Source organism: Drosophila innubila, chromosome X, assembly GCF_004354385.1.
Source record: "Drosophila innubila isolate TH190305 chromosome X, UK_Dinn_1.0, whole genome shotgun sequence".
NCBI lineage: Eukaryota > Metazoa > Arthropoda > Insecta > Diptera > Drosophilidae > Drosophila > Drosophila innubila.
This window is the reverse complement of record NC_047626.1, coordinates 10,857,353-10,870,786: the sequence shown is the minus strand read 5'-3', so window position 1 is coordinate 10,870,786 and position 13,434 is coordinate 10,857,353. Positions and strand designations below refer to the sequence as shown.

At 36.8% G+C, this 13,434-nt stretch overlaps 2 protein-coding genes across 2 annotated transcripts; both read left to right on the top strand.

The window, feature by feature from the left end:
* The first annotated feature begins 437 nt into the window (after window positions 1–437).
* Window positions 438–13,270, top strand: LOC117793620 (retinol dehydrogenase 12-like). Its single transcript, XM_034633987.1, has 2 exons — window positions 438–454; window positions 11,798–13,270. Exon 2 carries the CDS (start codon window positions 11,906–11,908, stop codon window positions 13,058–13,060), a length of 1,155 nt encoding a protein of 384 aa, XP_034489878.1. The 5' UTR covers window positions 438–454; window positions 11,798–11,905; the 3' UTR covers window positions 13,061–13,270.
* On the top strand, window positions 7,423–8,784 carry LOC117793621 (retinol dehydrogenase 12-like). The gene has a single exon (XM_034633988.1). It carries the CDS (start codon window positions 7,550–7,552, stop codon window positions 8,621–8,623), a length of 1,074 nt encoding a protein of 357 aa, XP_034489879.1. The 5' UTR covers window positions 7,423–7,549; the 3' UTR covers window positions 8,624–8,784.
* Window positions 13,271–13,434: the final 164 nt, after the last annotated feature.

Below are 13,434 nucleotides of genomic sequence, written 5' to 3'. Positions count from 1 at the left end.
AGATTTTATTATATCTTGAGATACATATATTTTGATCTCAATGTGTACCATGTTTACAAGGTATCTTATAGACCTACTACTACATATGTTATGTACATATATCCGCAAATATGTCCTGTTACGTACTTCTTGACAAGTGTGGGTGAGTCCTTTCTACAGTATTTGTTTATCTCGGTTCAATTTGATGTATTAACTGCTGGTTGTCAGGACGGCAACAATTTTCGCTGGTGTTTGTCATTTTTACCACAACACTACTGATAGTAATTGACCCAAGAGGGTCTCTCAAAAAAGCTTACGCTAATGATAATGAAACATTATATGTATGTATATGTATTAATTAATAAAATAAAAACCATCTGCTTTTGAAAATCCGAGCTTTGCTTCGTAGGTATTTTTAATAAATGGATTCAGTCTGGTTTAATATATAAGTGCAATAAGTGTACAGCTGGAAAAGGTACTTAATAAATATAGTATTTATATATATTCATGTCAAGGTTACAGTCTTAGTTATTGCCCCTTTTCTACTAGAACTTTGTGATTCTATTGATTTAATACATTTTGCTGAAAAACTGTATGTTGATTTGTTGAATAATGGTTAAATTCTTGGAACTAATTGTTTATCAATGGCAGCTATAATATTTAAAGACATTTGCAACTTGCTTAAGTAAAAATAAAATTTATTGCACATTTATTCAATATAATAGCCTGATCCACCCCATTGTGTTGAATAACTAGACGATTTCCGCGTCACATTTCAGATTGAATCGGCAGTCGCATTTCAATTGTAGATTGAATAGACATTTGCAGTTCAATATCAATTAAGTGTGCCAAAAATAAATAAATAAATAACCGAAAAAAATAAGAAACAGAGAAAATTGTCATAAAATGAGTCTAAGTGTTAAAAATAGACCCGTTTAGATTGAAGGCAAAAGAAAAACCATCTGAGAATTGAACTTTGAGCAGTTTTGAACCATTTTCCACCGAGTGCAACAACTTTAACTGCACTTGTACTTCTTCTGTCTGTCCGTCCGTCTGTCTGTCTGTCCGTCTGTCGTTCCGTTTGTGTACAATTCAATTAGTCACAACAAGAAATTGAAAAAAAAAAAACAAATGCAATTGCAATAATAATAGATAAAACACACTAGATGCTTATATAAGTAGTTTTGAACTGAATAATTCTTATCTCTGGATTCTTATCGTTCGTCATGGTTTATTGTTATTTTTTTTTTTATATTGTTATTGTTGTTTTTGTGAAACCGGTTTAGGCCAGTTTCGGCTTGGCATATTTCAAATTCACATGACAATAAACTTTTGCTACGCAGTTGCTCATCGATGAGATATGGCAGATAGATATAGATAGTTATATAGATACAAATATATGCCATTTTATGCATTCATAAATGTCAAATTTCTTTGATTTACAAGCGTTTTTTTTTCGCTTAGTTCTAAAAATTGAATGATTGATAGAAAGCGTTGTGCAGGCATGACAAATCAATTGAAAAATTGCATGTTTTGTCATTAAAATTGAATTCAAAAGTATATCTAAAAATTCAATTTACAATTTATTTAAATTAGATTGTATCTTATCTAATTTTTCTATTTTGAAAATTATATAAATATCTAATAATACATTGTACAAAAATTACACAAATATGTATGTATGGGTAGAAAGTGGGGGAAAAAAAAGTAGACTTAGATCTGCGCATTATCTACATTCTGACACACACACACACACACTGAACAGTTTTTATATGGTTCTATCAAGTCACTTTTCATGCTCCGTCAAACACTGCCAAATCGAATGCATCTAATGCAATCTGCAATCCATTCGATACAATAACATGTTATATCATAAATGTATCTATGTATGTAACATATGTGTGTGTGTGTGTGTGTGTGTGTGTGTGTGTGTGTGTGACGATCTATTGCAGCTGTTTGCACAATGGCGTCTTAAGCAGCGTCAATTGACTTCTAATTTAATTTCTCCTCACTCTTTCACCTACTTTCGTTGACTTTTTCCATTCTTATGCCCAATTCGTGAATTGCGCTTCGTATAGCTTTTTCTCTTTAGACTCTGTACTTGGAAAGCACAAAGAGTCTATACAAGTTGTTGTTGAAAGGAAAATGTGTGCAACCCCATAAATTATACATATACTATATGTATAGAGTCAGTCAAGAAAGTGTTTTGACTACTTTTTCACAAACTTCAAACAGTCATAACTTTGTCAAATCTTAACCGATTTTCTTGCAGAATATCAATTTTATAGTTTTTTGACCTCTAATTTAATTTTGCTTCAAAATTGGAAAATTCAATTTGTTTTTATCACTGTTATTTTTTTCCATACTTTTTTTCCATACCCTAGACGCTTTTTTGAAAACTTGAAACTGTCATAACTTAGAAAAAACAAATCTCAAATGATTTCCTTGCGGAATATCAATTTTATTATAACCATCAAAGTTCGAAATTCGTGTGTCTGTATGAACATCCAGATCTTTAAGACTACAAGAGTTAGGGATACCAAACTTAGTATGTAGTTTTCTGTATATTTTAGAATTTAGTCTCTCTTGTATCCCTGCAAATCTAAAAGAATAAAATAGGAACACATAGTCTGGAGCACCCTGTGGTCCGAACACCCTGACTAAGATTCTTTTCAAGGCTTATAATGTTTTCTATTTAGTCAGTGAAATAGCTTTATCGGTTCAAAAACTATAGTTTTTGTATTGTATGTAGTTCTTACAGGGTTTCTCACAGTCGAGAATTTTCGATTGTAGCCTTTTCTACTAGTTGTCATTTTGCTTGCTCTCTCGCTCGCACTCACGCGGCGGGGCACAATAACAATCTGGGTTGGCCTTGACACGGGTTAAGAATTGTTGTTCTGTTTGATGTTATTGTTACATTTCAGTTGTTTCGATTCTATTTGCTAATTTACGACTGGTAGTGTTGTTGTTGTTTTGTTGTTATTTTTCAGATTTTCTTATATCTTGAGATAAATATATTTTGATCTCAATTGTATGTAGTTTTTACAGGGTTTCTCACAGTCGAGTATTTTCGATTGTAGCCTTCTCTACTAGTTGTCATTTTGCTTGCTCTCTCGTTCGCACTCACGCGGCGGGGCACAATAACAAATTGGGTTGGCCTTGACACGGGTTAAGAATTGTTGTTGTTGTTGTTGTGTTTCATGTTATTGTTACATTTCAGTTGTTTCGATTCTATTTGCTAATTTACGACTAGTAGTGTTGTTGTTGTTGTTTTGTTGTTATTTTTGATGCTTATGCGAGGCAACAACAAAAATGACAACAGGTTTTTATTGTCGACACACAACAATAACAATAGCTAAGCTTCTCTTCTGCTGCTCCTCCTCGCCTATATATGAATGTATGTATGTATGTATGTATGTACAATCAAATGTTAACCGCATGAATGTGTTGCGCGTGCTTCATTCAATTCTCCTCCAATTATGAATTGATGAACAATTTCTCGTTTTAACCCGTTCGATTTGGCCAGCATGACGCTTAAAGGAAATAAATACATACATATGTATGTATATTTACAAACACACACTCAAATGAACTTCGACTTTGACTCTGTGCAAATATGCATAAGTCTGCCACGCGGCCACTGACATCTGCTGAGACATCAACAGCTGACGTCCCCCTCTTTGCACTTAAAATGTCGTTAAGAGAGTGCTCAAGCTCTCTCGCACTCGCTCACATTACACTCTCTTTGGTTCCACTTGGAAATGTATGCTTTGTACATACATATGTATGTGTAATTAGTAAAGGCGTTATTCATTTGATGCTTTTAATTCAATTTCTGCTGATACATTCTTGTGTATGTGTGAGTGTGCGTGAGAGAGCGATTATTTAATTGCAAGCTGCAATTAAAGGCTAATTATTTTTATTGTTTGATTTGGCTTTTCTTTTCAAGACAAATATGAAATCAAATTTGAAATTTCACTTGTGGCACATGCCAATTTGCAATGTACAGTTGCCGCCATTGATTGCTTGATTTTCTCGTGTTTCGGCGTCTTTCTTTTATTGTTGTTTATAGATTGCGGCTAAAGATCAAGGTGAAGAGGCAGCGTATAAAACTGCCTGTTGCCAAAAATCAAAACAAAACAAAAACAGAACAGAAAAACAAAAACGATTTGAGCATAAATATCTATGAGTGAGTGTGTGTGTGTGTGTGTATGTTTCTAACATTTCTTCTCTGCTAATTTGCATTGACGTCACAAGTGCCGATTGAGAAAAGAATAAAAATTTATGTTAAGTGGTTTCTTGGGAGGCTTAATTTAATTAGCAAACCTTTCAGGATGAAAGGATTTGATGTTGTGCACAGAGCTTAAAAATCAAGTATTTTTCCAACTTAAGACGCCACATTACAAACTTTGTTTTCTCACTAAAATTTAAATTACTTAAGCTTATCTCGAACCTTTCAAGTACGATTTCTTACAACTTAAGTATCCTCAAACTAATACCGAACGAGAAAATAAAAATCATGCCTTAAGTGGTTTCCGTAGAAGGCTTAATTCAATTAGTAAGGCTTTCAGGATGAGAGGATTTGATGTTGTACACTGAACAAAAAAATCAAGTATAAATTTAATCTTTAAACTCGATCTTTTTTCGATTGCTATTTAAGTATTTCAAAACAATCTTATGTGTACAAGCATAAAATGTTATTGAAACGAGAAAATATGTGCAGTATTGGAAAGAAATTGATGCAGAATCAAAATAAAGATCAAATAATGAGGAAATTGACAATCCGCAAGGAAATCGGTTAAGATTTGAGAAAGTTATGACAGTTTGAAGTTTTTAAAAACGAGTCAAGGGGAAATAATTGAGAATGATGGAAAAAATTAATATTTTCAAACTTTGATGTAGAATCATAATTGAGGTCAAATAATGATACAACTGTTAATCCGCAAGAAAATCGGCTAAGATTTGACAAAGTTATGAGAGTTTGAAGTTTTCGAAAAAGTTGAATATCGCTTTCGTGAAAATCAAGTTTAAGATTTTTTGATGTCACTAAATAAATGTGAAGTTTTTATTTGACTTTTTATGCTCATTTTTAGTTTTTCGTACTTAAGTATTTTAAGAATGCAAATACCTAATTCGAAGTAATTCAGAATTACTTTAGTACCACCTTTTTCTCGCTGTGTAGCAGTGTTATCTATAGAAATGCAATTCGCATTAGGCGTGGCGGACATCGACAATAAGCTCGGGATGCTTCAAGGAATAAGTAAATTAACGTGCAATGGCAACTAACTCGATAAGCGCACTTAAGTACAGCACGAGCAAAGAGGATGAACAGAAAGGAAATGCAGGAGAGGCGAGCACCTTGCGCAAAATAGAACGAGCACCATTGTGGGAGTAAAAGCACGCACAGTAGAGCATGGGCACATTTTAATTGGGGGACTTACCGATATAGGTGAGCTCATTGTTAAAGCGAGCACAGTGGGACAAAAAAACATTTAAATTGCAAGTAAAATTATGAAACTTGGTTCAATCATTGATTAGCTTACATCTAAAGCATGTACAGTGGGGCAAGAAAACATTTTAATTGCTAGTAAAGTTATGGAATTTGGTTTAATCATTGATTAGCTTACATCTAAGGCATGTACAGTGGGGCAAGAAAACACTTTAATTGCAAGTAAAATTATGGAATTTGGTTTAATCATTGATTAGCTTACATCTAAGGCATGTACAGTGGTGCAAGAAAACATTCAAATTGCCAATAAAATATATTAAGGGTATTTAAATAACGTAGTATCGTTGTATTATGAAAAATACTAGATCTGTCAACAACAATTTTTACTGGAAAAATTTACTTAGCAATACCAGACCCAGACCCCTAACTACGGAAACGTATTTTAAAGGTACACAAAGTGTAAAATTTAACAGATGTTAATAACATAACAGAAGATATTTTATTCGATATTTGGCATATTTGGTATTTTTTTAGGGGTATGTTATGTTATGTTATGAAAATATTTTTGAAATTTAAAAATGAAAACAACTATTGCAATGAATCTATAGCTTTACACCTGACAAACAAGAATTACTAACGATTTGTGATAATTATAATACATATAATATTATTGTTAATTTCTTTATCGATGGTTTAATCGATACGTTGTTTTTTCTTTTGAGTCAACATGAGTAACAAGTTCCCAATGTGCAGTAATAACAACAACAAGGGACGCCGTCATTCAAATTAAATCATGCAATGGAAAATTTCCAAAACTCGCCTTGCGTTTGAAAACAAAGGGCTGGGCTCAGTTCTAGCGACAGGGGCGGATTGGGGTGGAATGAGGGGCATGCGGTGAGAGCGGCAGCAGCTGAGCATGGTAATGTGACTGGTTACGAGTGTAAACTTAAGAGGGGGTTGTTGCTTCTCATCGATTAAACAACACGAACACGCCTTGTTATCCTGACCTAGTCAAAGTTTTTCGTACGCGCAACTCTCTCTCTCTCTCTCTCTCTCTCTACCTCTCTCGCGCTATCTTGTTCTCTCTGTGAGTTTTGATTTCTCTCATTGTCAGAAGCTGTAGACACGTTTACATGCCAAAACTCACGTCAGCCACATGGCCAACAACGACAGACGATGTCGAAGTTTCACTCGTCTGCGGTGACAAAGATGACAGAGCCCTTTTCACCCCCATTGACCCCCGTGGAGGGAATGTCCATGGCCAGCATAGTCCTCTTCGCGGTTTGCCTGTGTCAAGGACATTCAACTGTGCCCGCGCGTTTTACGGATTATTATGAGTATATTGATTTTGTATTTCAACGGATTTCCCTATTTTTCTTGACATTTTTTTTGTTTTTGTTTTTTTCTTTTTCATTTATTTTGAGTAGCGAACGTTCTTCAACTTGTTTATAGGAATTTTTGCGTAAATAAGTTCAAGGACATTGCTTTAAAACCAACTCAATGGGGTTTTTTCTAAGAAAATATTTTCAAATCTCAGAAATTTGTCGTCAGTTACAACAGTCTTATCTAACCACAATTACCCCAGGGGATTTTCTTCTTTAAAGGCCTTCCGCATTGTTTTCAATCAGACATCGTAGTTCTAAACATTCATAACATTTTCTTATAATTTACATAAATTAGTTTACTTGAAGCTTATGCATGTTTTATAGCCACGAAAATGTCGTTGACATTCAGTCTATTTAGTTTATAATTGTGAAATCCATCACAGCTGTGATTTTTCCGAAAAACATCCCTAAAAAATAAAGCTGAATTAGTTTATGTCGAACGCTATAAAAGAAGCAATTATTGTGAAACTGAAACAGTCAGATAGAAGTTCTAGTCCCTCAAAGATAGCAAGTAAGTATTTAAGATTCTCTAGAACCAAGAAATACTTCAAAACTTGCGTTCTATCTGGTTTTCTTTTATAGATTATTTGAACTCTATTAACTGTTGAAATATCCTCCAATTAACATACAACAAACACACGTTGGACGCCAAATCTATTTAAACCTGATGTCGGCTTAAACTGACAGATGAACATGATTTGTAGCATTAGATATAATTGAGTCCATCACACCCACAATGAATACGACAAATAATAAACCCACCGAGGAGAAGACGTTCTGCTTTCGGGGCATTTGGGCCAAACTCGTGCCGTTACTGCTGATTGTATTATTTGTAGTGTTAGTTTTATGGCTATTGCGGAAGTTTATTCAGGGTCCAGTTTATCGCAAGAAGAATCGCATCGATGGCAAAGTGGTTATCGTAACCGGCTGCAATACGGGCATTGGCAAGGAGACGGTGCTGGAGTTGGCCCGAAGAGGAGCCAAGATCTATATGGCATGTCGGGATCCCGCACGCTGTGAGGCAGCTCGCATTGAGATCATTGATCGCACACAGAATCAACAGTTGTTCAATCGCAGCTTGGATCTGGGATCATTGGAGTCGGTGCGCAACTTTGTGGCAAGGTTCAAGGCGGAGGAAACCCGCCTCGATCTGCTGATCAACAATGCGGGCATCATGGCCTGTCCACGTTCCTTAACCGCTGATGGCTATGAGCAGCAGTTTGGCGTCAATCATCTGGGTCACTTTCTGCTAACGAATCTTCTGCTGGATCGTCTCAAGCAATCCGCTCCGAGTCGCATTGTCGTGGTCAGTTCCATTGCACATCTCTTCGGTCGCATCAATCGTGATGATCTTATGGGCGATCGCAACTATCGAAAAATGATGGGAGCATACACTCAATCCAAACTGGCTAATGTCCTTTTCACACGCAAACTGTCCACGTTGCTCCAAGGCACTGGAGTCACGGTCAACTGTTGTCATCCCGGTTTGGTGCGCACGGAGCTGAATCGTCACTTTGTGGCCCCGAGATGGATTCTAGCCCTGCTCAGCATCATCTCGTTGTATTTCGTGAAAACGCCTCGAGCTGGCGCCCAAACGCAGCTGCGTCTCGCCCTTGATCCGGTGCTGGAAAACTCGTCGGGTGACTATTACTCGGATAGCTTACGTTTCCCACTGGTGCCTTGGGCACGTGACAAGAACACGGCCAATTGGCTTTGGCGCGAAAGTGAGAGACTTGTCGGTCTGCCTTCAATAAAACAGCAGACCGCACGTGATGATGAGTCAATTAAGACAGTCGTCATTAGTGAATAGCTCTGTCAATTGGTGGCATCTGGCAATTAAATAACAGTTCTTGGTATTTTCTCAAGTCAATTGCATCTTTAGGATTAGCATTTCTTAGGATTGGTTAGAGTACACTTTAAGTGTTCCAAAGTAGACTTAAGTCTTTGCAATAAATGGATTTATAAATTAAACTGAAGCCAAAAATTTTTACCACTTTTTTAGGTTTCTTTCTTTATTTTGTTTTTCAGATCTAGAATTTATTAATAGGATTTTTAAACTGCATTACTATACTATTATTTATTTTGTCTATTATAACGTTTAAAGTAGTTCCTGGTTGTTTAAAAATTTAACAAGAGACTTTCATTCCAAACAAATTTGAGTTTTTTAATTACCCTATAAAAATTTAAAAAAAAAAAATACATTCTATTGCTAGTTTTCTAAATTAAACTAAAGTTATACTAACTATTTATTTAGTTCATCCTAATTATTAACCTCTCTTTGTCTGTTTTAATAGTTAATATTAATGTTTGCTTAAAAAATCCTTTTAAAATACCCGCTAAACTGTTTTTCTAAATATAAAACTGAAGCAAAACTGACTTTCTCACTTTTTTACTGACTGTTTGAAAACTTAAAGATAATTTCAAAAAAGTCTTTTTTAAATCTTTTCTTTGTATTTGCTTCTTGTTATTTTTTTTAAAGACCTTCTTGACTTTTGCATTACTTTAAGAACTTCCCTGTAAAATGCCTTTGAGAGCGTAAAGTTTTCTATAATAATCCTTAAAAAGAAAAATCACGCGGTGCAGCTTTATTTACAAAAAAAAAAAGGGAAACAGAAACTGGAAGCAATAAAGTTTCTCGTTCCCATAGCAACGTCGCTTCGTGGGCCAAAACTTTGTTAAAGTGGCTTTAAGTGATTCCAGTCATGGCTAAGCGAAAAAGTGACAATAACTGAGAAAGAAGAGTAAGAAGTGCCGAGAGGAGAGAGTGGTGAGAAGTTAGGGCAAATCCCGCACTGCGGCGGCAACAACAATCAAAACAAACTGAAGAACCTGAAAAAACTGAATAAAACAAAATGCAAGTTAAATTATCCAACAACAGCGACGTCGACTGCGACGGCAACGGCGACTGCGGCGTCGACGCTGGCAGCCAAGCGAGAAAAAAGCGCTTTAAAGTGAAAGTTAAAAATACAATTCGAGAGAAGAAAAAAGAAACTAAAGCCAGCAGCAAACAGCAACAAAACATGAAAGAAATGTTATTTTCGATGAACCGTACATTTAATACCCTTTGCAGAGCCCTGTAGATTTAAAACAAAGTTTTAATATATACTTGATTTATTTCATTTAGTTAAAATACCTGAAAATACGTTTTTTTTTTAAAGCTTGTTATGTTTTTTTTAATATAGTTGTTCCACAGCTTGTTAATTTTTTGCTTAACCTTTTCTGGACACCATAAGAAACTAAGTATATTAAAATTTAAAATTGATTAAATAACAAGATATGAATATTTTTTTGCAAAATGAAATATGCTTATTTTTTTAATTTGCCCAATTAGCTACTTTGACTAACTGTCTACTTTATGGGGTCTGCCTCCTATTATGTCTAACACATTTCGTGACCAAATTATAATACCCTCTGCAAGGGTATACAATTGGGAATGACAGACTTTGTGGCCGTTGCGGCTTCTACATATGGTACAAGCATGTACACCTACTCAAGAAAGTGTTTTGACCAAGGTTGCATACCACCAAAATTGATAATTGAAAATTGATAAATTGATGATAAAGGTTCGGTTCGAACCATAGATAACAACTTAGATTCGATTCGCAAGCCGGTTTATATCTGTAGAGTTTTTGAACAGAATAGCTTCTGAAAACAACCACTCGAAATGTCGGTGTTCCTCAAATGTCAGAGATTTAGTTTTTTCAGTCATATTTTCTGTCTTCCAGAAAATACTCTTTTAAATATTTCTTGATTCATTATACCAAGTTACCTTTCTTTTTTTAAAAAGCTTGAATCAAAATTTTTTCGAAAAATTAAATATGACCTTTTTCATTCAAAGTCTCAACGAGTTCTTATATATTCATTTTCTTCATTTCCTCAATTCCGCGTACAAAATTTTTAAAATTATGTAATTTGTGGATCGGTTCAGATTTGGATCTACAAGGTTTCAAAGGTTCGGTTCAAAATGCGATAAGTGCTAGTGAGAAGTGCGAACCGAACCGGTCCAACTAAACAAATATGTGAATTTGAATTTGGTCAAAACACTTTCTTGACTAACTGTATGTGTGTGAGCATATCTGTACAATGTATGTATGTCATATAAGGCAGAGCAGGCAAGCGCACGGCGACTGCGACGCCGGCAGCGACGTCGACTGCGACGCATGCACATGCATAAAGTTATGTTAATAACAGACGCCAAAGCGACGACGCCGCTTACAAACACATAAATACAACAAGAAAAAAAAAAGTGAAAAAAAAACATTGTTTTCAGGTTATTTTTGACGTGTTAGCGTCTCAGGTGGAGCATTCGGGAGTTAAAGTCAAATTCAGTTGGTTAAGATCGCGCGAGACGCTTAGACGGCAACGGTTAACAGTTAAAGAGTTAACAACAAGAGCAAGAACAACAACAATAACAGAAATACACACACAGCCTGCTGCAGATCGAAAGAGATAGCCTGCATAACGATTCGTCAAGTGCTCAAACTAAACGAAAGTCGTTGTCGTTGTTGTTGTTGCCGTCGCATAAAGTGTGAAATTAGCGCGTGAGGAAGTGTAACCGAAAACAGAAAATAAAAGAAAGAAAAGGAAAACAGAAAAATACATTTGGGTCATCATCATCTCATTTGGCAAGTACAACAAATCCGTCAGCAAGTCAAAAACGTTTCAAATATTTGTTTGGAAAGTGTTTTATGACAACACAAGCTTTAACTTTAAAAACAACAACAAGAATGTTGGAAAGTGAGCAAATGCATTTGTTATCGATAAATGTGCTTGAAGAAATGTGTACGTTGTTCAATGTGTAAATTTGGAAATTAGTCTCTTTTAAAAATATTTGTCCTATTTTTGTCCATTTTTCGGAGTCTGTCTATCCTGTTTTTCTTATCGACTTATGGCAGCACTGATGTCAAGTTAACTTACCCAGCTAGTTACTAGGAAACCAAATCGATAACGCGCATTCTAATCGATTATTTACTATCGTTCACAGGCTTTACACCTTTACCCAACATTCTCTATTTCCCAAATCCTGCTGTCGACTAAAGCTCCCACACTAACACACACACACACACACAGACACCGACGCCGTTAATTAGCTATGTCGGAAGTTGTCACGCCGACGACGCCGACAGTTTTCGACCCAACCGCCGAAGCAGCCGAGAAGGCGCTCTGCTTTCGTGGCATTTGGGCGTGGCTGGTGTTGATCCTGCTGATTGGCTTGTGTGTGATCTCAGTGATGTGGCTGCTTCGTAAGATCATCCAAGGTCCGGTTTATCGCAAGAAGAATCGCATCGATGGCAAAGTGGTTATCGTAACCGGCTGCAATACGGGCATTGGCAAGGAGACGGTGCTGGAGTTGGCCCGAAGAGGAGCCAAGATCTATATGGCATGTCGGGATCCCGCACGCTGTGAGGCAGCTCGCATTGAGATCATTGATCGCACACAGAATCAACAGTTGTTCAATCGCAGCTTGGATCTGGGATCATTGGAGTCGGTGCGCAACTTTGTGGCAAGGTTCAAGGCGGAGGAAACCCGGCTCGATCTGCTGATCAACAATGCGGGCATCATGGCCTGTCCACGCTCCTTAACCGCTGATGGCTATGAGCAGCAGTTTGGCGTCAATCATCTGGGTCACTTTCTGCTAACGAATCTTCTGCTGGATCGTCTCAAGCAATCCTCTCCGAGTCGCATTGTTGTGGTCAGTTCGGCGGCACATATTTTTGGACGGATCAACCGTGATGATCTGATGAGCGAGCGGAAGTACAGTAAATTCTTTGGCGCGTACAGTCAGTCCAAATTGTCGAACATACTCTTTACACGGAAACTGTCCACGTTGCTCAAGGACTCCGGCGTTACGGTCAACTGCTGTCATCCGGGTGTGGTGCGCACGGAGCTAAATCGTCACTTTGCCGGACCCAACTGGTTGAAGAGTACACTCAAAGTGGTCTCGCTGTATCTGTTCAAGACGCCACGTGCCGGAGCACAGACCTCGTTGCGTCTGGCGCTCGATCCGTCGCTGGATGGATCCTCGGGTGACTATTACTCCGACTGCATGCGTTTCCCGCTGATGCCCTGGGCACGTGACATGGACACGGCCAATTGGCTTTGGCGTGAGAGCGAGAAACTTGTCGGTCTGCCTCCGATTGAACCGCCTCAGGCAGCGACCAATGGCCAAAATGGCAATGGAACACATGCAGCCAATGGAGCAGCCGTTACAGTGGACACTGTTGTCGTCGATCGCACATCCAGCTAAGAGACCAAACCAGTTAACAAACTAACAGACCAGTCTACGATTAAAGCGCATCCTCGACCAAACGGAAGCACATTTCTGGAACCAGTTTTAAAAGGCAGAACATCTAAAAACCTTAAAAGGGAAACAGATCACAGATCAAAATTATCATTTTGCTTGGAATGTTTTTTTGCGCTCAGCTTTATGTTTATTGTAGCAATTTATTTAAATGCAAGTACATTATTTTTATAATTATTATTATTTTTTTTTGTATAATTTTAAGTTGAGAACTCAATTAAAATAAAAAGTAAAATGACATATTTAAGCAAAAGCAAATGCATTGCAATTATTTTTCGTCCTTCTCTTTCTGTTTCTCGTTCGCTCATTACCGCAACAAC